The sequence below is a fragment of the Paramisgurnus dabryanus genome, chromosome 5, assembly GCF_030506205.2.
Source record: "Paramisgurnus dabryanus chromosome 5, PD_genome_1.1, whole genome shotgun sequence".
In the NCBI taxonomy this organism is placed as follows: Eukaryota; Metazoa; Chordata; class Actinopteri; order Cypriniformes; family Cobitidae; genus Paramisgurnus; species Paramisgurnus dabryanus.
The window spans coordinates 24,790,921-24,814,861 of record NC_133341.1 but is presented as its reverse complement, the minus strand read 5'-3'; the positions used below and the strand labels follow the sequence as shown (position 1 = coordinate 24,814,861).

Sequence of the window (23,941 nt, the reverse complement as noted above, 5' to 3'; positions counted from 1 at the left end):
TATCTTATGAATTGGCCTTAAATATGTCCGTTTATTACGTTCTTACATCTGGGGAATCATCTGTTAAAACAGTGAAAGCTCAAACGATGAGCTCGTGCTAAAACAAGAGTTAATATCAGCCGGGCTTTTCAACATCTGAAGGGATTAAATACTGAAGCAGAGACAGCTTTCTCTAAACCAGTAAGCCATTTGCTGAAACACTTGCGTTATTCTTTAGTCAGAACAAATGCGGCAGAAATATTACTTCACTTCAGTGTTTCCCAGGCTTGGCGGCACATCCGCCGAGTGGATGGGTGAAAATAGATAACTAATATGGGTTTAGGTCGATTGTTTCGGATGTGGATGTACAAGGATGTACTTCTGTCATGTGGATGTATATCTGTGGTGTGGTGAATGATCGCAGACATCAGATTCATCCGTGCAGAGTAGCGGGGCAAAGCACAACCCATGCACAGAACATTCCTCCTTAAATAACAGCAATTTTATATTTCAATCAGAGATGCAATAGAGAGGCCAAAGTTACTGACTGCAGCTTTAATAATGTTATGCTAAATCCAACAATAGTAGGGCTGCTCGACTATAGGAAAAATCCTAATCTCAATTATTTTGGTAAAAATACTAATCCCAATTATTTAACACAAAAAAAACATGCAGGCACGCGTGCGCACACGCACACACACACACACGCACGCACACACACACACACACACACACACACACACACACACACACACACACAATTCAATGCATTTGTTTGGTGTTGTTGCAAAAGGCTACAAGTGTCCAAACAGGTCCCTATAAAAATGCCTTTTAAACACATTGGTCCAGTGGAAGGCGATTTGTATTTTAAACATGAAATTCGATTAATTGCACAGCCCCAATCATTGGACAAAGTAGAATATTATAAAATATGTAGAATGGCGTTTTTTGCCGCCTGCGGGACCGATCACACCAAATGCGTTTATGGCAGTTGCGCGCACTTTTTTAATAATTTTCGATGAGCAGTGAGTGTTATGCACTCCAAACATGCGTTTTTTGTCGCCTCCCACCGCACGCATTCAAGTGCTGGGAACGGTATAGTGCCCGACGTCATTCGGGTCTTTCCATTGTCCAATCAAATGAGGGGAGAGGAAGGCCTTCCGTTGTAGTGACAGAAGTTTACAGTTGTTTGGATCAACCGGACTGGAGTCACTCACATACACACAAGTATCTGCTAATTTGACAGTAAACAGCAAAAGAGCGCTCACGCTTCAAAGTTTGATTGCGTTTCTACGTGTTTAAAAAGTGTTTGGTGTGATTGATACCTTAAAGTATATGAAAATGGTCCAAATAAGTATTTAATTTTATACATAATATTCCAAATCCTCTGAATTTTTATCATGGCTTTGTAAGTGGAATAAAATTACAGTAATATTACACGGCTTGTTGGAATGCTTGATTCTGTTTGGCCAGTCGTGACATTTGCAGTTTGTTGATCACAGACAACAACCGCTCAAAACTAATAACACACAATAACCCGAATGCTGCAAATCATTTGGTACGGTTTAATATTACACAAAAATTAAATATAAATATGTCCTTTAATAACATATATGAGATTATATTTAGTGTTCGTTACATTTTAATGTCTTGTCTTATCTAAAAGGGGCAATAAGTAGGATTTACCCCCATCTAGTTGTGAAATTGTATTTTGCATTCAAATGAACAGTGCTTTCTAGCGCCTCCCCTTTCCAAATGTGTGTTGCAACTACGGTAGCCGTTATGTAATCGCTGATCTCCTTGTCCATTGCATCTGGTTCACATGTTCTGAATGAAAACGCGTTGTGGAAACTCTTTTTGTCCCTCTCTGCTATTATAGTTTATCTATACGGTGGAATGATATGGATGCTAGAGGTCTACACGGAAGACCCGAGACCCGAAGACCCGGGACCCGACCCGGGATCCGTACGGGTTCGGGTCTATATTTTAAATGATCAGCCGGGTCCGGGTCGGGTCTCAATCTATTACTTCGGGTCCGGGTCTGTTTAACATTGTGGGTAATACCCGAGGTCGATCGGACTCGGAGAACACACACTCACATTTAAATAAAATATTTCTCCAGCAACAAAAACTTAGATGAACTGTCGCATACATTTTTTCTATGACGCTAAAGTTGTGTTAAAAAGTTTATATTTGGTTGCTCCAACCAGGCAGCTAACGCGCATGCGCTCTTGTAATGTTTATCTGGCTACCAGTCAGGAGCTTCTGCAGTGAGACGCAATGACTTTACCTTTGACAATTGGCTATTTTATTTAGAAGGCGGGACCTATTCCGCCGTACCGCGCATTTTGCACTGACGTGACTTCTCTAATTTTTATAATAATATTATAAATTGAACGTCTTGCTGTTATATCTACAGTTTTCGCGACTCTGCTCAAAGAGCACAGAGGTGATAGCAAAGTAAAGCTAACGAAAGCAGATATGACACTGAACGAGCAATCGTTATTATCCAAATGGGCAAACATTATTAAGCAAGTTGACCCGATACACAACAAAGTGGACTTTTAAAGCTGGAATAAGCATTAAACATTTCAATCGTCAAGAGAGGAATAACATGGATGGAACTTTCTTGGAAATAAGGATTGTGCATCACACACAGTCAGGTACAAGGAGGAGGGAGAAGACTAACTTCTAACGTTATGGGTAAGACAAAAAGTTTAATTTTCGCTACTTGTTTATTGACTTATTAATAACATTTAGCTAAAGAATATTTGCCGGTCGGGTCTGTGTCTTTCCGGACGGGTTTGGGTCCAGCTTTTAAATAATAGACGGGTCCGCGTCGGATCCGGGTCCAGCTTTTAAATAATAGACGGGTCCGGGTCGGTTCCGGGTCCAGCTTTCAAAACAACAGACGGGTCCGGGTCGGTTCAGTGTAGCACATTTACGGGTCTGATCGGGTTCGGGTAGGAATTTTTGGACCCGTGTAGACCTCTAATGGATGCCTCCTTGGACTTACCTGTTCAATGTAAGTAAAGAGGAGAAATTCTAAGCTTACAAAAAAAGTCAGATCATTGGCAGAGGTCATTTGACACCAATAAGGACATATTTATGAATAAAGACATTGATTTTGATTAATAAAACACTTAAATCATACTTATTGCCCCTTTAAAAACTGAAAATAAATGTGTTTTCCTCGCGAAAGGTCTGCATTTGTTAAAAATTAGTTCATAAATATTTCAAATCAATATTTAATGTTCCTTGCCTTACTTATGGCAGTAAATACCTATACATTATCGTTTACATAATAATCTTGTAAACTGCCATGACCACCAGGTCATTGAGTAAGGTCAACGAGTTTATGTGCAGAAAATAAGTGGATCTATCAAGATCAACTTAGAAAACCATTTTCATGTGTTTACATGCAAATCAATAAACCTTCTACGCAGAAAACTGTGTTTACACGGGATGTGGAGATTTGTCAGATTTCTCACAAGCAGTAACGTCATCACCTAGTCATTCAGAAAGCCATCAAATCTGTGAAAAGCTTTACTGTTGTATCTCTTATCATGCCTGAAAATCCCAAACACAAGTTTTTAATTTCAAAGTTAGTTTGTCAACAACATGGGCCGAGTTTACAGTTTACTTTATATGTAAAGACATGCGCACATGAACATTAATACAAAAAATATCAATAAATTTGTTTTTAAGCAAGGGCCACACTAAAAGATTTTTAAAATCTTATCAGATTTTCAATAAAGTGATAACAGTGATAACGTGATAATTCTGATTTATGCAATCTACAGCATGTGTGCACGTTCATCTTTAGGGTTCCCCCCACACAACAGGATTACTCATCTTAAATATTAAACATGTTGAATATTTACGATTTGTAATTGGCGCACATGCATGGTTCCAAGCAGATTTAATCCGTCTTAACACACCACGCACCACAGAAAAATCTGATTCGATAATCGGTTCAACCACAAAGACGATCGGGACTTTACCCAGAATTGTCGTACGGGGCAAAATCTGCCCAAATTCGGACGATTATGTCTAGGTGTGTGGCGGCCTTAATATGCAATGCCAAATTGGGGTTAACTTACCGTTATTTTGCTTTAGCCATTTATGACCTTTTCCCTAAAAAGAAAACTGTTTTATGGTTTCTAAATGACTTAACATGTTATCACTTTATTAAGCATAATCGGAGTAAGACTGTGCAGGTAAACCCACACACATTAACATAATTCCTGAACATATTGTAAACACTAATTCTGGTTGATGCTTTCTCTGAAACCACTTAGCTATTACAAACATGTCTCTGAGAAAGAGAGATGCACACCTTCATTGCTTAAGACACAAACACACACACAAGCACACACTGACTGGTCGCAAAACAGAGACTCTTCAGATGGCACATTTGCCGAAACACACATGCTGAAACGGTTCTGTTGTATCAAATGCACACACAAAAGCTCTTTTTAACCTGTGTGTTATTTTACAACGTGCGTGTAGGATGTCTTTCAGCTAAACAGACTCTCTCGTGCACATTCTGTCCAATCTCCCGTTCTCCTCTAGCTATACGGGCTGCATGGCAACCGTTGCTTAGAGACGGGGAGGTAAGCCTGCACAAGGAATGATAAAGGCCTCCATTTCCTACAGTCCTGCACACGCACGACTATAGGCCTATACGAGAGGAATACACATACACTGAAAGCATATACACACTTCCCCTCATCTGCCATTGGTCACATGAGGAGTCCCACCCAAGCTTACGTCATTGCTTAAGCCAGTGCTGCCGGCTCGGCTTTTGGGATCCGGTGTTCTGACAGGGCAGCTAGGCCACAATGTTTGGAAGAAAGCCCATGAATGCAGAGGTAAGCAAAAACGTACGTGCCCACATCACATTTGTATCGTAAATGTGCAATTAAAAATCAACGTTTTCGCTTTTAGTATAAATACGTTAGAAGGGGTTAAATTGGGATTTGTTATGTGGGGGGTCCTGGGGTAAGATGTTTAATACTGATGACAGCAAAGCCACTGGTGTGTTTCAGTGACATGCTGGACCTCTGATAGGATGATATATTTCAACTTTGAAGCTGTGCCAGAGGTTGATCCAACATATTTTGATTAATGATGTCTGACACCCCAATATGCATTTGTTGCACATGTCATCATACATAATTGATTAAACGTTTAGAAAAGGACGTTATAAGAATCATACAACCTCATTTAAGATCCCAAAAGACTCAATTTACAAGAAAAGGTGCAACATTTCATATAAATTAGCCATAGAGATCAGTACGAAGGGTGTCTATATATAGCCGTCCCTCACCTCTGTCCTGTTTTTCCAGCATCCCTTCTTCACCCCATCCACTCACTCTCAGCTAGTACATCTATCCCAGTTAAAGAGGAGGAGTACTTTGGGTTTCAGCTAAAATTCAGAGCTCTGAGCCCTCCTGTCGGACAGCACCCCAAATATGTTTTATCTTATTACCCCATTGATTACATGCTAATGCGAACTTGTAAAAATATATATTAAAAACTACAAAAAAATATGTAAGAGATAATAGCATACGGTCTGAAAAAATTGTCAAAACTAGCTCTCACTGGGGCAGTACATTTTAAAATGGTCCTAATGTGTACTATTTAGGTACAGATGTGTATACATTTGGTACCAAGATGTACCTTTGTGTTATCAATATGTACCTTTAAGGTTCTAATATGCATTCCTTGGTACCAATATCTTAAGGTGCAAAATAGTACTTTTTGAAAAGTATCACCCAGTGACAGCTAGGGAACATTTTTTTTACCCTTTTTCTGACAGTGTACAGAATAATAAAATGTAAGAGACAGTTGTACAAAATTATCAAAAAACAGACAATAATTGTGCAGAGTAATAAATCATAATATACAATATGCATAGTGATATATTATAGATGTCTCTAACTGGAAGTTACCCTGCAGCGGAAGAGCTCTGACCAATGCAGCACACAACGCACCACTGTCAATCCCACAATCCACCTTGAGAGGGTGGTGCACTCCTTTTAAAGCAGCAGTAAAAACGGGAGAAAGCATTTTTAATATGCTCAAAATAACAGTTTTGATTGTGTCACTATCCCCCAGATGGCTGTTAACCACAAATCGTTAAGTGTAAATCACACATCTTTAACTCTTTTGGTTTAAGGTCCAATGTGTGAAATCTGCGCTTATGCTTTAGCCCAGGCATCTGATCCAAGAACAGCTGACAAAGGAAAAAATATATTGGGTTCCTCCCACTGAGAGAGGTGAGTCATGGTGAGGAAACCCCTTCAGAAAATGATCAAACACACACTGAAAAAAACACGCTTATAAACATCTAGCCATTTTAAAGGCAGCTGCTTCGGTACTCAAAACATCATTCATTTGACTCGGTCTTTGAATCACACATTGATTGATGGATAAGATTAAACGATTTACCACTGTGATTTAAAGGGATACTTCACCCAAAAAATGAAAATTCTGTCATCATTTACTCAATCTCATGTTGTTACCAACCTGTATAAATTTCTTTGTTCTGATGAACACGAAGGAAGATATTTTGAGGAATGTTTGAAACCAAACCGATCCTGAGCCCCATTCACTTCCATAGTAGGAAAGGAGAATACTATGAAAGTCAATAGGGCTCATGAACGCTTTGGTTACAAATATTCCTCCAAATAGCTTTTTGTGTGTATATCATAACAAAGAAATTTTGAAGTAAACATGAAAGTGAGTAAATGATGAGAATGATGACTATGACTTTAATCTACTTGCCGTTGATGATCACAGTATAATGCTCTCTCACACATGTGTCTTTCCCCATTTTGTTAGGTGAAACAAAAAAATCTAACATGCTCAGGACTGCTTGCCTGGGGCTATGGATCAAGGTGATAATGTCGTAAATAACATTCAGATTTTTGCATAAACCAATTGATTAGCTCTGTTCGACCTTAATATATCTTCAGGAGCTGCAGGTGTTTATTTTGTTTTGCCAGTATCTGCTTTTTTAATTTTTAAAAACCTGGCACCTGTAGACTTATATTTTATGAATCGCCAAGGTCCACAATTTCAGCTATAAATCTTCTTCACCCACATCGTGAATGACGTGAAGGTGAACAAATTTACAGAAATTTTCATTTTGGTTTGAACTAATCCTTCAAGTATAAAGTGCTGCAATGGACAACAATATCCAGAAATGGACAGAGTGTTGTGGGTGCGCTGGGCAAAAACTAACGCAGGGTTAGTTGTAACAAGGACTACTTACATTGTTTCACAAGGTTTTCTGGTATTTTTTTCAAGCTGCCAAAAGACAATCTCCCACAAATGATTGGAAATGTATAGGCCTAATGGTTTTTCAGAGAGTTATTGATGAATAAGTGTTTTGTTGGCATGTAAGTACATTTTTTCATCATTTGAATTATATATATATAATATATATTTTTTTCGGTTTCTGAGTTGGGTGTGTAAGATATCAAATCCAATGCTATGTTATATTAATCAGTGTCTTGTTGACAAAAACCTATCATTGTTTTGAAATCTGTCTGCAGCTCTTAGCAACTTTTTTGGTGGGCTTGAAAATATTTTGACCCAGCAGGTTTAATTGTAATGCTGTGTTACAACTAACCCCTCAGTACTTACGATATGAAAACCGCTAACGTTAGCGTAATTCTTGCTGTTGTTTTAAATAGGCTACACACGAATGATTGCTGGCTGCCAAAAAAAAAAAAGTGCCTGTCTTATCAAAAATCGTGTGTCAAATAAATTTTTGTTTATATATTTAATTTAATGGAATAAGGTTGTGTCAAAGATTAAAATCATAATGAAATGAATGGCTAAAATTAGACTTTGATGCTCATTATCTCAGAATGTGATTTTTGAAACTGTAGTATGGTTATTACAGACTGGGTCACATATAAAAATAAATTTGTCATAATTGTGCTGCTTTTTCTCACATATTTAGACATTTGTATTCATTTTTAATTGAACTATTGTTAGAAAAGGGCTGGATGAATGAATACATTGTGGATACCTGTCTATTATAGACAGATATATAAACAATATCCACTTCCAAGTATACAAAATAGTATTGAAATATTTGCCTGCAAACGTAATTTTTAGCAAATGTTACAACTAACCCCCTGCCTGTTACAATTAACCCCACCTATGGTTTTACACGTTACACGTTTGATGTAATTGTCCAAGAAAGGTAAGTACTAGAAACAAACTTCAAATGTTCATTTGTAGCAGAGATGTTTGTGTTGCTTGTGTAAAAATATAATTAATCAAACATTTTTTTTAATGATTCAGCCAAAACCAAAAAGCGTTAGGTTGTGCACCACTCTCCCCTACTTGCCAACCTTTGCACATGCACAGCAGCTGAAGAAACTTGGAAAATTGTGTTTTTGGAGTAAATATATGGTAAAGTCGATGTCAGGTTTAATTATTGGTCAGAAATATGTGACCCTGGACCACAAAACCAGTAACAAGGGTTGACATTGACCTCATCTGAAAGCTGAATAAATAGTTTTCTATTGATTTATGTTTTTTTTTAGGACAATATTTGGCCGAGATACAACTATTTGAAAATCTGGAATCTGAGGGTGCAAAAAAATCTAAATATTGAGAAAATTGCCTTTAAAGTTGTTCAAATAAAGTCCTTAGCTACACATATTACTAATGATAAATACATTTTTTATATTTACAGTAGAAATTATTTACATGTAACATGATCTTTACTTAATATCCTAATGGTTTTTAACATTAAAAAATCAATAATTTAGACCCATACAATGTATTATTGCTACATTGCTATCGATGCAACGTATGACTGGTTTTGTGTTCCAGTGTCACAAATGTGGTTTTATTGTGGCCCAGCGACTTTGTAGATATTGCTCTTTCTTCTCCATTCAGGTCAGCAGGACTTACGTATGACTAAAACATGACAGAGTTAAAGAGACTTATATAGGTGGTTATTTGATTGCTAAGCATGTGAAAATTTCCTTAAATCATTCTTGCTATCTAAACATTTAAAATCTCTATAGAAATTGCTGCGTAGATGATAGTAATATTTATGTACTGCGTGATTTCAGTAAAGTTGGTTTTTGCTTTATGCATGTGGGTGAGCGATCATTTAAAATAATGAAAGACTGCAGCTTTCTTTTTTTCAAGTTAAAATCTGACCTTGAGCACATCATGAAGTGCTTAAACGTTCAGCTCTGGTAAGGTGTGGGAGAGCTGAGCACTTTCTCTTGCAGTGCACTCAATTTGTTTGGCTTTATTAAATGAAGGCCTTTATCAAATCAGTCTTTTTTATTGCCTGAATCAACACAGAAAAGTATGTTTAAACCAAATTTATAGTATAAACTGGCCTGACCTCTGAGCTTTCAGTCTTCACATTGGAAACTGTAAGGATTTGGAAGTTTTCGTGATATTTGACTATATTATCACGTGATTTTCACTATGTGATCACGTGACATTTACTATGTGATATTTCATTCCTGAGTGACGCAAATTGGGTTGAAACAAAAGTTGTGGATGGGCCATTTTAAAAAGGTTTCAATTTTAATAACCTTTTGTTTATGTAATGTCCTCTATGGCAAGAATGATATATTTTAGAAATACAAACTAGTGTACTGTTTACAGCAATCTATGCATTATATTTTTGTTTCACTGTTATTATATGTAAGGTATAAACAGTATGCTACTTTGTTGACACATGATCACATGTACATATGTACTTCTGAGAAAAGAATTATTTATATTTGAAGAGCCCAAATGCAAAACCCCCTATGTCTGACATGTTTTCTTGTAAATGAGCATTTTTGATCAGGTTATGTGTAGATTCAGTTCACTTTAATGGCAATGAAAAGGTTTGTTAGTTATATAAAGATGTCTTATTTTTACAAATGTCCCTTTGGTCATATCCAGTGGCGGCTGGTGACTTCTTTTTCGAGGGTGCTCGATGCGAAGTTCGTCACAACATGTATGTAGCCCGTCAGGTGTGTGGTTTGTAATTTCAAAATATGTGTTCTGTTGAGAGATCCTGTGTGTGTGCATCACGCGTCTCACCAAAATAAGTGCCTGCTGCAGACCCGTCTAAAGGGTTTATGATAAAAGAGACGCTCGCGTTTGCCAGATACTCACATATTCTCATGCGTAATCAGAGTTTACTGTTAATGGAGTTATTTGCATGTATTTTGTGAACGTGAGCGTCTCTTTTATCATAAATGGTTTTGACGAGTGTGCAGCAGACACTTATTTTGACAAAACACGTGATGCACATGGTTCACATGACGCAACAAACACATATTTTGAAAACACAAGCAACACACATAACACTCCGAACACTTATTTTGAATTTGCGCCCCTCGGATGAGCAGTCACGAGCCCCACTGTTCGTTTATATCTCCTCTATGTCCTATATGGGAAGAATGATATATTCGCAATACAAACTAGTGTACTCTTTAAAGCAAACTATGCATTATATTTTTTGTCATTGCAGTATATGTGAGGCATTAAACATTTCAAACAAAAGTATGCTATGTGCATGTGCATATGTACTTCTGAGAAAAGGATTATTTATATTTGAAGAGCTCAAATCCAAAACCCCATGTCTGACGTGTTTTCTTGAAAATGAGCATTTTTGATCAGGTTATGTATAGGTTCCGTTCACTTTAATGGCATGAAAAGGTTAGTTAGTTATTTTAAAATGTCTTATTTTACAAATGTCATTGGTACTTAATAAATTTTTCAATGCGAAACCCTCTTAAGTTTATGCAAAAATTGAATTTCCAGTCTCTCTTTATTCTCCTTTCTGAATAAAAAGGGCTCAAAAATTCAGTCAATGTCATAATATATTCAGCACACCTGCTTTAACCAGGTAAAAAAAACTCTTGCCCTTGACTTAAACGTGCCATCTTTCATTCAATTCTTCTTCTGTGCACTTATAGAACTTTGGTAAAAAATCGGCACAGCGTTTAACCGATTCTGACAACATAGGCCGGAGTTGAGTATTTTATAGAACTGTGGCGATTGGTCGATACAATCGACTGCGTTGAAACTGATAATTAGTCGACAACAATATTTATAATAGATTCCATTACCTTTAAAAATTTGTTCTCATGCTAAAATAACTACCATTTCCTCCACACCACTAGTAGGCGTAAAACCTTATGTCTATCGTTGTCTCCAACAGTCTGCTGTTTTCAAAGATGATGGATAAAGCAGGGACGAGTGCAGAAACAAATGAGTTAGTCTGCAAAAGTTATCAAAGGCCAAAGGGGTCCACAGTATGGCAGTACTTCAGATTAGCTGTAATAAAAGGCTGGTTTGTAAACTCTGTAAGGTTCCGTTAGCATATCACAGCAGTACCAGCTCGATGCATGAACATCTGAAGAGAAAACATAAGGGGGCTATTCAGGATGAAAATGTAAGGTTTTTTGTGTGTATTAACTCATCCTTTTAGGCAGAACTTTTAAAATCTGCTGTTCTTTTTAAAGAAAAGGGTCACGAGGACTGGAATTTATTTATCGATTTATCTGCGTCAACGTTGAAATATGGTTGAAATAATGGTTGAAACAACATTGATACAACAGTTAATGCTAAACACTTGCAAAAGGTTAATAAAATGCCTTAAAGTTAACGTTAAAATTTGGTTGAAAAAATTTCGGTTTTTGTTCAACGTTGATTCAATTTGCAAAATCAAAAGGTAATTAAACATTGATTCAACCTTGTCCTTGACTCATGCTGGTGAATGATCTCAGCTTCAGCACTGATAGTGACAAGCTCCCTGATTGCTGCGTCAGTCCAGTTTGCCGAAATTTCTCATTGTGAATGTTGACCCTATGTCAAAGAACTGAACCATAACTTCTGGTTGTGATGACACGCACGACCTCACTATGGCAAGCCCCTTACGGCATTGTTTCGGCCTCTTTTTCATTAAACAAATACTATACTTAACGCTAATGCGAGGGTGTTTTCTGATACAGCGTCTATGGAAGGCACAGTAAATTTGACATTGTTCTCTCTTTTGATGACATAATGAATCACAATACATTATAAATATAAATATTAGGGCTGTCAAAAGATTAATCGCAAATAATCGCATACAAAATAAAAGTTTGTGTTTGCATAATATATTTGCGTGTGTATTATGTGTAATTATTATGTATATATAAACACACAAATACATTTAAGAAAATTTAAAAAAACATGTTATTTATGTATTTATTTTGGATTTATATATCAAATAAAATATATCAAAATATAAGTATATATAACTGTAAATGTTTCTTAAATACATACATTCATGTGTGTGTATTTATATACTCAAAATAATTACACACAGTGCACACACACATATATTATGCAAAAACAAACTTTTATTTTGTATGTGATTAATCGCAATTAATCTTTTGACAGACAAAATAAATATATATACAGTTAATAAATAGTAATTATATACAATAAAAAAAGAGTATGCCACGTTAAAAGAATAACATTAGGATTTGATTTAATGTTAATATTTTGGTGGTAAATTATTTGTTTAGAATAATCGATTAATCGATAAATGAATCGATAGATTAGTTGATATAAAAATAGTGTTAGTGACAGCCCTAGTATTCAATGAACGTCGCTGCTGGTCTGAATGAGGGTTAACAGTATGGTAGTACGCTATTCTGAACATAGACTAAATTTGAACTACTGTCCAAGGCAATATAATATTCATATTGTATTTGTAAAAGCTTCCTTACCAAAGAGACTAACAATAAAAAACACACAATAAAGATATATTGCGTTTGATTACCTCCACGTGCACCAAAAAGACTCGGATATTAAAACAAAATCTCAAAGTGACAATAAAACTGCATACCAATACAACTGCAGAATACAAACAAGTTTAATACGTTTGCAAATGAAACCGATATATCTCTTGTAAGGTTTTATTGGAGGAAGCAGGTGAGCCAGTGGTTTATGGAGTGTGGGCTCATTTTGATAACAGAGAATAGTGAAGATATATGCAGGGATAAGTAAACGGGGAAGAGCAATAGAACCAATGAACTCTTGAAGATTCATAGCAGTAACACAAATTCCACGCAGTACGTGCGTTGCCAATGTTATCTGGAATATATTAACAAAACTGACCCAGGCCAGTAATAAATGCACTCTAATCTTTACCATGATCGCACCATCCACTAAAACAGTGCCAAATGCATAACTTGTCTTAACAGTCATCACAGGCCTCAAAACTTTATCACGCCCCAAGCTGCATTATGGTTTTTCAAATGTAAGCTGTAAAGGTCAAAAGTGGTTGCAGTTTTATATTACAGCTGTAATGTTAGAGGTAGCAGCTTATACAGAGATCATCAGTGCATGCATATCTCTGCACCAGGTCAAGCTTTTGTCATTCTGCCAATAAGCAAAACAAACATATCACAGAACAATATTACACAAAACATATCACAAAAAAAATGCAATGGCAGCTGGCCCAACACAGCAAACAATAAATGCAAAGCAGTAAAAAGTAAATATGTAGTAACCAATAAATTAAAACATTGCTTGTTTAAAACCTCTAAGACAATCAGATGCTGAGGCTGAAAATAACAAGAGTCAGTCCCAGCAGACTGACCCGTGGATCAGGTGCACCGAGGACTTCCATGTCAGCAATAATTCTGAAAATGATCTACAAGCAGCTGCTTTACAGTTCGGTCATTATTCGAAACGAGGGACAGAGTTTCTGAAAATGGAAACCATCCTGCACAACTGGCCGTGAAACCTAGTTCTACAAAACACAGAACTGGTTCACTGGTTAGATAGCTTTTTGCATTTCAAAAGATAAAACACTATTTCTGTACCAATCATAGCAATGAGAGAGATCATGCAATATGGGCAGAGCTACCGGCTTTTAGCAGTTAATAGAAAATGAATGGACACAGGATGGGGTTTGGTTGTCCCTCATGTGGGTTTAGAATTAGCAAAATGGCTGTTTTGGACATAAGGATCAAAACCATTATTGTTCTTTCCGTGTACACTTGTTCGTTATCATGTAAGTGGTAAAGACCTGACCTTTAAATTGTTCATTGGGTAGATATTATGAGCAGGTGAATGTCAGGTGCACTAATGCCCTTAAACTTCACTTTACATTAGCTCTGATTTTGTTGGTATTTTGGTGTTCTGTCTCTCCACCACAGCTGCCTCATTGTGCTCTACTTATAGTGGGAACTGTCTAACATCGATCAGCGTGTCTCTATGTGTCATCATCTCCACAGAAAAGCATGGCATTAATGGAAAGGGGTTTGACATCACACACAGATTGTCAATTTCTCTTTCACTATGCCATGCCCCTGAGCTCTAACTGCTTGACTTTAACTGTCTGCAAGCGGCATTCGTCCCATATTCCTTCTTCCATGTATACATGGGGTGGGGGGAACTGCCGAGGCTCAGCTGGTTTGCACACATACCGTCATACCTCTTCTGGTGCCGAGGTTACGCGCATCCGCACCGCAGCACAGAGAAACAGGGACAGCGCGCGACGGCCTGGTTCTGTCCATGGTGCTAGTTTTCACTATGAGTGAGCGACATTCGTTCACTTAAGCTGAAAGCTCTCTCTCTCTCTTATTTGCACTTTATCTCTAAGTGCGCAAGAGTGTAAGTGTGTGTTGAGGTATTGCATCAAAAGCAATGTCGTTCTTCGTGTCATTAAAATGCTTTTTTGCTCATCTACTTGCAAAACACGCGTGCGCGCGCACACAGACACACATCACGCATCCATAGACCACACGCACACCCCCTCTTGCGCGACGCGCGTGTTGCTCTGTGCGGATCACACATACCATGGTGCGCCGAACAGAGTCGCAAAATGGCACACCAGCGCGATCAATACCTCCCTGCACGCGAGACTCTCATCAGTCTATATCGTGCATGCAACGAGTATCCCTGGCTATATGTCATACAGCGAAAACGCGAAGCGATGGGGGTATTAATCGCACAAATTTTTACCTTTCATCCAGTCCAGCACCTGCTTTGGAGACCATTTGCTGATGGGTTCCATGACCAGCGCCATGGCTGGTGCGCGTTGATTTCCCGAATGACTTCTTTATGGAGCGCGCGGACCATCCGAACCCCTTGGAACCGAACCGTTAGATCACGGGTGCACATGTGATTCCGTTGCATGGACAGCGACGCGCGCGCGGTAGGAGCATAGCCTTTGGATACATCCTCGCGAAGGACTGCGACGGTGAGAGATCCACGCGCGCGACTCTACCCCGCCCCCCTCCAACTCTCCCTCTCTCGATCAGCCTCTCTCACTTTCTCGCTCTCCAGAGCGTGCACCTGCTTCTTCAGTCTACCGAGCAGAGATGCAGAAAAAAAATGTGTCTATCGCACCCCCTCCCTTTCACACTCGCAACGCTGCAGTATCACATGGGTCAGCGGTTCCGTGAGAGTGGGGACTGTTCGGTGACACTACCGATAAAAACCGAGCAGCTCCACTGGGTGCTATACTGAGGGCGAGAAACACACGAGTGTTGGCAAACGGCTACTCGGGACGCGTATTTGTATGCGTAACGGTCTCTTTTTAGGTTGGACCACTTCTGCGCGATCTAGCTCTCCGGTTCGCGCCTGGAAAAAAATTGCGCGCCCGCTCGCTTACGTCACCGCAGCCCAATACACTCGTATAGGAAAATCGGAGTGTGCGACTTCTGAACCAATAGCTGCGCAGCGGAGTGAGGTAACCGTAACCAACCAAGCCAGGGAAACCGGGTCACCCGATAAAATAGACAGAGAACAGAGTATGTCCTGTTAAAATGATTGGAGAGACCCAGAAAAACAAGGCAGACAGAAAGCTTTAGTCATGTATGCGTTTAACATTCCTGTGCCACTACGGACATCAAATATGGTGAAGATAAAATTAAATGCCATTCTGGCATGGTAAATTTCCTGGACTTGTGTAAAGAGAGAGAGAGAGAGAGAGAGAGAGAGAGAGAGAGAGAGAGAGAGAGAGAGAGAGAGAGAGAGAGAGAGAGAGAGGAGGGGGTAGAGAGTCCATCTGCCTCATGGTGCCAGGCTAAAGAGCCTGTTTAGATGCCCACAGAGCAACTACAAGAGTGTGAAGTAGCCATGTTGGCACAGATATCTCTCTCTCTCGCTCAATTTCAATTTCTCTCTCCCTCACACACACACAAACACACAGAGATATAATAAGAATACACACGCGTTTACAGTTACAGTTAACACTCAGTTAATCCTGCTGATGATACTATGATTTTGGTTTCTGTGTACCAGTGCCAGGGTATCAGCGTGCACACAGGCACGCTCACACATAAACACATTCATTATTTCTCATGGGCCATTGCCTGTCACGTTAATACCTCCCTTAACATGACGTCAGAGAGACGTCAAACTGAGTTTGTCAGCAAAATTGATGACAAATGCATATAGAATAGAATTACATTGCTTTATTCATATTTCAAGGTTCATTTTACGTATAAAATATAAGATTATGTGTATTTTATTTGTAAACATCGAAGTAGTATGAAACAAATTAAGTCTTACGACAATGAAGCCTAATGACATATGCAATATGACATAACCCTTCGTGGTGACATTGGGCGCCGTTCCAAAAGCTCCCATTAGAGGGCGCCCTAACGATTGTTCTATTCCTCAGTGTACTGTATCAATAAGAACAACAGGTGGCGATGTAACACAAAATATTAACCAATTTCACAGTTACTGTTTACATTATCTCACAATTATCTTTACATTATCCTAATATAAATTCATTAATTATGGCATCATGTACAAAACAGGACTTGATGACGTTTCAAAAGTCAATACAAGGAAAATGAAAGCTGTATACAGCAGCAGGTCTGATTGGTTGTTCAGAAGGAAGTGATAACATTTATAAACGTTGTTACATAATTTTCACATGACTGCTTGTTTTTTGGTTCCTTTTCTTTAAAATATACAATGATGAATAAAATTTACAGTAAAAACAGAGAGGTTAATGAGTAAAGTCAATTTCAACATCTGTAATGTTGAAATGGTGTCAGAATTTTTTTTAATATATTCAGTCAGTTACAGGTTGTAATTTATGAGGTTTGTATATTGTTTCTTAAGTGTCAAAGTCTGCTTGGTGACACCAAGGTTTGCTGGACAGGAGCTGCTGGCCTTTGGTGGCAAGGCTTTTATATTTGCTATTATTATAATACAAAATTAAGGTCCACTAAATCAGAATCTGTATACAGTTTCTCTTCTTCTCTTTCTCTACTTTACTGCATTTCACTTCTGCTGTAGCTTATGTACTAATCTTGCAGTTATTATAAACTTGCGTTGTGTAGGACAAATACTGTTAGCACTTGGCAAATTGCTTGTGATGTTCCTCATTTGTAAGTTGCATAAAAATTTAATATTATTTTATAATGTTTTAAGCAATTTTTATCTTACTCAATGTTTGTGGCTATAATTTTAAAACTCTTTTAAATTGTTCATCCCCTAAATGCCCTTAATAAAAAATATATACTTTTTGGGATGGGTCAAAATTATTTGTGGTAATATAATTTATGCCACAAATATTATAAATAGAGCTTCATTCATATTAAATGATAAGCATATTTTTTATAAAACAAAAATACAAAATCCAACAAAAAATTGAGGAAAAAATTGTCAAAATTTTTGACACTTCAAAAGGTCCTAATATGTACTGTACAATTTAGGTGCAGATATGTATACATTTGGTACCAGTATGTACCTTTGAGATAATAATGTGGACTCTTTAGGTGCAAAGGTGTCCTTTTTTAAAAAGGGTATCGCAGCTAGGGACTTTTTTTTGACAATTTTTTTCCTCAATTACCATTATTGATTCCCCGTAATTAAACCCAAATATTGTATCGTGAGGACAGGAAGTGATGATGTCATGATGAGTGTGTATGTGTTTATGCAGGTGGCTCGTCAGCTTCCGAAATCCGCAGCACAGGTGAGCTGAAGTGTGATGTGGCTGGAGCTGAACAGGTGCTCCAGTATCGCACAACATTATTGGATGAAGAATTCAGCTGCTCTTCTTGATTGGCTCTCGGTTCCTTCTGTACATTCAGGCTGGTGGGTGCCAGTGTTGGCATGACATCAGTGCCAAGCAATGAAGATCCACAGCATGCCATGTTTTGCATGTGCTGACAAAACACCTCCAGCATTTGGACTTCCAGATAACCATTTAACATGGAGTTGGTCAGCCTTCTCTCCCAGCTTGGGCCTTGACCATTCTCCATGACAAGATAGCCCTCATCCTGCTGGGTTCCTGTCTTTGCCTGTTGACTTTGATCCAAAGAAGGTTCCAGAGAGCTCAGGTCCTGAGACTGTAGCAGTGGACCGTCGTCCTGTGGGCTAAGCAGGCCTGGGTTATGAGGACTCCAATGCTCCAGCCGGTCGCCTGCAAGTCTGAGGTCCGGATAATCCTTATAAAAGCTGGGACAGCACCAGGAGCAATACAACGTCATGCCCAAGTGATCTTCACCACTGCAGCTGAGAATGGACACGGCATTGCTGGGTGCAGAGGCCCGGCAAGGCCCCAGCTTTTCCAGGCCTTCAGGCCTGCCAGCTGACAGGATGAGAAAATGTGTCATGAACCTAAATAACCAACCTCATAACCTCATCTCATTTAAGTGAGTTTAATGCATTTTGGTCCTCATCTAAATAAAGAAGTACTAATACGTCTTTATTACTATGAATATTACAACAACATCTCATTCACTAATCTTATATGTTGTTTAGCCATTGTTACATTATCTTATTTTTTGCATTATTACACAACTTAAAATTTATACTATACTCTGTAAGGCTCTATATTGTTCTCTACCCAATTTAACACTTGCACTAATGTGACTTTTCTCACCAGCATCACACTCCCTTCCTGAACTTAATGTTTTTACATATATGAACAGTAAGAACTAGGTACACGAATGAGATATTGCACCATCCCGTTGTAACCATAGGGTTGTAACTAGTCAGATCATTTCACATATGTAAATGAAACTTAACCTTTAAACCGATAATTCTGTGGTTTCTCACCTCTCACTGTTCGTGATGTCAAAGGTGATCTGACAGCGCCATTGGCCATACAAGCTTCAGGGCGGTTCGTAGGGTTGCGTGATTGTGCGTCAGTGCGTCCACCATGATTTTTTGTATCTTCTTTGCTGTTTAGAACATGAAGGAAAGCTTCTCCGAGCATGGTAGCCACCTATACACAGAAACAGCTGTCAGTGAATATGCTTTACAGATTTGCTTTCAAATTGAATCAAGTACAAAAACAGAATATAATCAAGCAGAAAAAAATGTAATAGTGTAAATTCAAGCAGCTGATGTCAAAATCAAACTGAGGAATAAAACATATCAGTTTATGCAATGTATATCATACCGAATAACTCAATAATTTAGCACACCCAAAACCCACACATTCTGCACAGTGGCTGCGCTTCCTTCCTTAATAAATTAACAGTAAAACTAAAATTAGATTTAATGTTACCCTGATAACAAGCAGAAGTCGTCTTTTAACAGAAGCTACAAATTAAAAGCAAATTTAAACTTTGGATTATCACTCAAATTTCACTATAAACCTTATATGATGATCTGTTTGTATATCACATAATAATCATTTGATCAAACACACAAATCTAAAACACTTTAATAATTCAATGTAATCAGTTATTAATATAATAAATGCATTGTCAGTTGTTTTTGTGTTATAAGAAAGAAAGAAAGATCTTTACCTTTTTTTAGAGGAGTGGGTTGCCTCGTTTTTATGGTTAAAAAACTAATATCTCACGAGTAACAGTAATGTCCTGTATTGTACAATGTACAGTAGTACCGCTCTACCTTTCCAGTTATTCTTCTCTCTCTCTCTCTCTCTCTCTCTCTCTCTCTCTCTCTCTCTATCTATCTCTCTCTCTCTATCTATCTCTTTCTACTACTCCGAGCTTTAGTCTTCCAGGTCTTAACTGTCTATAACTGTTAACTAAGGAAGTTACTAAAGTTATAGCGCTCTCTCTCTCTCTCTCTCTCTCTCTCTCTCTCACACACACCCAAACACTGACACAGATTAGGCCCGGGTTTAAATAAAGCAGAAGTGAGAATGTGTTTTTTCATCTCTTTTCTATTACAGGCACATACACAATATTTTAATGTTTTATTAAAAATGCATTCTTCATATAAGAGCTCATTATAAAGGCAAGCACAACCATCTGTCCACCTGCTTCAAAAATCCTGTCAGTATTCGGCCTCCTTTACAGATGCAGAAATGATGTTGTTAAGGCCCTGCAACACACATGAGTTATAAAGGAGGATCTGTGCTCCTGTAAACGAGAACTATTCATCATCTATCACATTTGAACACACACTGTCTACAATACATTGTGACACTGCATCATATTGGGATAACTAGGCTGTTTGGAGGGAAAAATACAGGAAGGTTTCACTGGATTTCCACCTCCTTTTAGCGCTAAGGATTTCGCGCGTAAAAGCACAGCGGAGGTAAGAATCTGTCTCTTCTGTGGTTGATCCATACACCCGCGGATTGGTCAAGCGGCCCATCAATCACATTATAGCCACGCCCCCACCCTCCCATTCAACCACTGGCTCTAATGTATCCCTGTGTTTACTACAGAATTAGTGCATAGCGGACGACAGTCTCCTGAACTGTGAACTCCGAATCACAAAAGATCACCTGTTAGTTTTGCATAAAAGAAGAAAAATATCTCACACTCAACATGCCCAAGAGAAAGGTATGTAGAAAAGCCGAGCGCGGCAAACGGCTACACTTTTGCCCTTACTAATCAGTCGCGAAATTGGGAAGCCCTCGAGACAACGTTTTTTTAATAAAAATTCAGGCGACTTCCTTAGGATTAGTTGGTATGTTTAAAAACGTTGTTAATTTTGCGATTTTCCACGCCGAATCGCGGTGTTTTTGTCGACGGCACCGCGTTCACCAGGAGGGTTTTACTTGAGCAGTGCTGTGTTGAAGCTCGGCTTGATCTCATGCCCGTGCAGCCGCAGCCATGCTGCCCTCTCTCTCTCTCCATCTCCAACACAGCCCGACGCGAAAACCGACGATTATAAGCTCGATCGTGGCTCAATCGCCGTCGAATATGGATTAAAAAATAGGGGGATAACTCTAATTTTATAAATGGTAGTGATTTGAAGAAAAGTCGGTCACGTTTATTAACAATTTTAATGCATTTTCTTTGTTCGCCGTGGAAGAGGGGTGTCATAACGCCTGCTTGCCGGTAGGTGGCATCTCTGAGATGGGATAATCGCGCCCCTCCTCCTTATTGAAATATGTGTATCCCTTTCGTGGAATACCTCTGTAAAAATATTAAGTAAAAGAAACCAGGTTCTCTTACTGTCTAATAAACTGTTCAGCCCAACTTTTATGGTTAAATAAACTTTAATAAATCATAATGAAAACATATTAGGGCTCTACCAACATGCTTAACAGCACAACCCATCTCAGTCAGTCTCTACATGTTTTTTTTCTTCTGTTTTACCGCCTTCTATATAAATATAATTGTAGACTAACTTTTAAAATTTGTTTGGTTTTTGTTTAGGGAACTGATGGTGAAGTCAAGGAGGAGGTAAGAAAAAGATATATTATTATCTGAATGTCCCTTTCATTCATATATATTATTATCTGACTGTTCCTTTCCCCACATACATATTTATATGAACTTGTCTTCTTTCCTTGTAGCCTCAGAGAAGGTCTGCTAGATTATCAGCGGTATGTCTTTATTAAAAGTCTTAATGTTTATATATTTATTTAGTTTTAAAAAGTTAGTTTAGAAGTCTTCAGAAACCCTAAAAAAGTATAAAGAAACTTAAATTTACCAACATATTTGATTATTGATAGTTAAGGATGTGTTCCTAATTTAGTCCCAACACTGATCTCAGATAAGCAGTGTTTAAAAGAAAATTACAATCCAATAAATCCACCTAAGTAAGTTATGAGATTTTGACTCAAAATAGGTGTATTTGAACGACTTTGTCTTCTTTTCCTTCAGAAGCCAACACCTCCAAAACCCGAACCTAAACCCAAAAAGACTCCCAAGGTATAGTAATTACATTTTTATAAATGCATATCGTGCTCACACAGTAAATATAATGTCTGTCTCCATTATTTAATACATTATCTCATGTATTTCTTTGTATTTATTAATGTCTTGCTCTGCTTTTCTCGCTGACAGAAAGAGAAGGAGGTGAATGATAAAAAGGAGGACAAGAAAGCAAAGGCAAAGGCTGATCAATCCAAGGAGGAGAACCAATCAGAAAATGGGGAGACTAAGACCAATGAGGTATTTATTCACCCAATTAGTACCTCGTATAAGTTTTCAATCATCTGTTACATATATACATAAACATATAAAGTATACATACAAGTCACACAGAGAAAATTTAGGTGAAATGTTGGCTAGAAAGTAAACTTTTAAAAGTTTTCTGCCACAAAGGTATGGCTGTAGAGAATATCCTTCATAATATCCCGACAATCTTGTTAAATTTCATTCTGGATTATTGCCGTCACGCTGTGGTTAAGTACAATAACAGCAATACAAACATTTCTTCAAAATTGAGCAAGACAAAAAGATTTCTGTCAGTTTTTGAATATAACATTTCCAAACTACATCAAAAACTAATTTCACAAATCTTTTAGAAGAAAGACATTGATGACCAAAACTTTTAAATAGTCAGCCAAGTGAAGAAAGCTTCTGATTGGTTTGTTGCTTTTTTATGCAGGTTGAAAAAACTCCAGAAGAGGCAGCAGAGGCTGAGAAGGAGGACCCGAAGACAGAGTAGCACCATGCCTGATCATCTATCCGTCCGTCTATTTCTTCCCCTTTTATCCCCCTTTCTCTTTTCTTCTCTTCCTAGTTTCCCTCTCCAGCTCTCTTAATAACCTCCTCTCTGCCCATCACCACCAGAGGAATATTTTTATCAGCAAATTTGTAAATACTGGTTCAGGTTTTTAGCACAAAAAACAAAGCTGACTAATGAGTCTTGTGTTCGGCCGCGGCTGTATCGGGTGTCTACAACACGAGAGGTGTGATAAAGGCGGCATCCTTTGTTTTATTGTTTTTATTTTTTTGTTTTTCAAGCAGATGGTCTGTAGCTTGGTTTTGGAGTGGGAGGTGGGTGTTGGGTGGTGCTATGGTCTGCTCTCAGTATGTATGTCTGTTAGTGCTCGTGGTGTTGTTTTGGAGTCTGTGGCGTTTCTGTACGGGGTTTGTTTTCTTTTTTTTTCTTTTAAACATAATGGATTGTCTTTAAGAATGAGGAATGAATCAAACAAATGCATAAAAAAAATGGAAAAAGTACTACATTTCAGGATCAGCATTAGATTGTGGCTCCTGGCTTTTTAAGAATCTTAACAACTTTACAATGTGTTGCAACAGTCAAATGGGACTTTGTTTGGAAGCCAAAAAAAAAACCTTATGTTGTAAAGAAACTTTTTGAAATTATAGGATTTAAAGAAAAAAATTAAGCGTTTTTTGGAGTTTTTTTAACACTGAAAATTCATCTGTGAAAAAGTGTCCCCTATAATGCTCTCAGTATCACTCAATAAAAATCCATCATTGGAGTTTTCCTCAAAATGCCTGCTGTGGTCTTTCACTAATTCAGTAGCTTTTTTTAGTTACGTTTGATGTGTGTGCTTAAAAGTAAAATTCCAAATATTAAATCATGTCTTGGGAAGGAATACACAAAATTGTCTACACAACAGTGCTGTTCCATAATCAGTTATGTTTGATGGTAGATCCTATGTCATTTCTGAGGACATCACGTATTTTTGCAACATATATTGCTGTTTCGTGCAGCATTTAAATCTTGTCAATTGATCCTAATCACTTCAGTGTTCCTCATTTGTAAAACATTTGCAAATATCAGATAAGTAACACTAATAATTGTGTCGATA

The 23,941-nt window shown here is 37.9% G+C and overlaps 3 protein-coding genes across 4 annotated transcripts in view; 1 reads left to right on the top strand and 2 right to left on the bottom strand.

The window, feature by feature from the left end:
• LOC135732483 (connector enhancer of kinase suppressor of ras 2) overlaps positions 1-15,714 on the bottom strand; it is a 46,793-nt gene extending 31,079 nt beyond the window's left edge. The window contains exon 1 of the mRNA XM_065250548.2: positions 14,995-15,714. Coding sequence (XP_065106620.2) covers positions 14,995-15,058 — 64 coding nt within the window. The 5' untranslated portion in view covers positions 15,059-15,714. The remainder of the gene's footprint in view (positions 1-14,994) is intronic.
• Positions 15,715-16,419: 705 nt separating this feature from the next.
• Positions 16,420-19,970, bottom strand: LOC135732482 (uncharacterized). Its single transcript, XM_065250547.1, has 3 exons — positions 19,755-19,970; positions 19,057-19,225; positions 16,420-18,586 (listed from the first exon to the last, which is right to left on the bottom strand). Exons 2-3 carry the CDS (start codon positions 19,214-19,216, stop codon positions 17,928-17,930), a joined length of 819 nt encoding a protein of 272 aa, XP_065106619.1. The 5' UTR covers positions 19,217-19,225; positions 19,755-19,970; the 3' UTR covers positions 16,420-17,927.
• Positions 19,971-20,606: 636 nt separating this feature from the next.
• Positions 20,607-23,621, top strand: hmgn7 (high mobility group nucleosomal binding domain 7). Of its 2 annotated transcripts, none has more exons than XM_065250546.1 (6): positions 20,607-20,765; positions 21,588-21,614; positions 21,728-21,757; positions 22,041-22,085; positions 22,221-22,328; positions 22,768-23,621. In XM_065250546.1, the coding sequence occupies exons 1-6, from the start codon at positions 20,751-20,753 to the stop codon at positions 22,825-22,827; spliced, it is 285 nt and encodes a 94-aa protein (XP_065106618.1). In that variant the 5' UTR covers positions 20,607-20,750; the 3' UTR covers positions 22,828-23,621. The 2 variants fall into 2 exon arrangements, with proteins under 2 accessions (XP_065106618.1, XP_065106617.1); XM_065250545.1 differs by having other exon boundaries at positions 20,608-20,765; positions 22,038-22,085.
• The last annotated feature ends 320 nt before the right edge of the window (positions 23,622-23,941 follow it).

Excerpts from the sequence above, each read along its gene's own strand:
- LOC135732482 (XM_065250547.1), bottom strand. The coding sequence starts at position 19,216 with ATGCTCGGAGAAGCTTTCCTTCATGTTCTAAACAGCAAAGAAGATACA. Across the intron at positions 18,587-19,056 it reads GACATCACGAACAGTGAGAG|CTGGCAGGCCTGAAGGCCTG; the intron begins GTGAGAAACCAC and ends TCATCCTGTCAG.
- hmgn7 (XM_065250545.1), top strand. Across the intron at positions 22,086-22,220 it reads AACCCAAAAAGACTCCCAAG|AAAGAGAAGGAGGTGAATGA; the intron begins GTATAGTAATTA and ends TCTCGCTGACAG. Across the intron at positions 22,329-22,767 it reads GGGAGACTAAGACCAATGAG|GTTGAAAAAACTCCAGAAGA; the intron begins GTATTTATTCAC and ends TTTTTTATGCAG.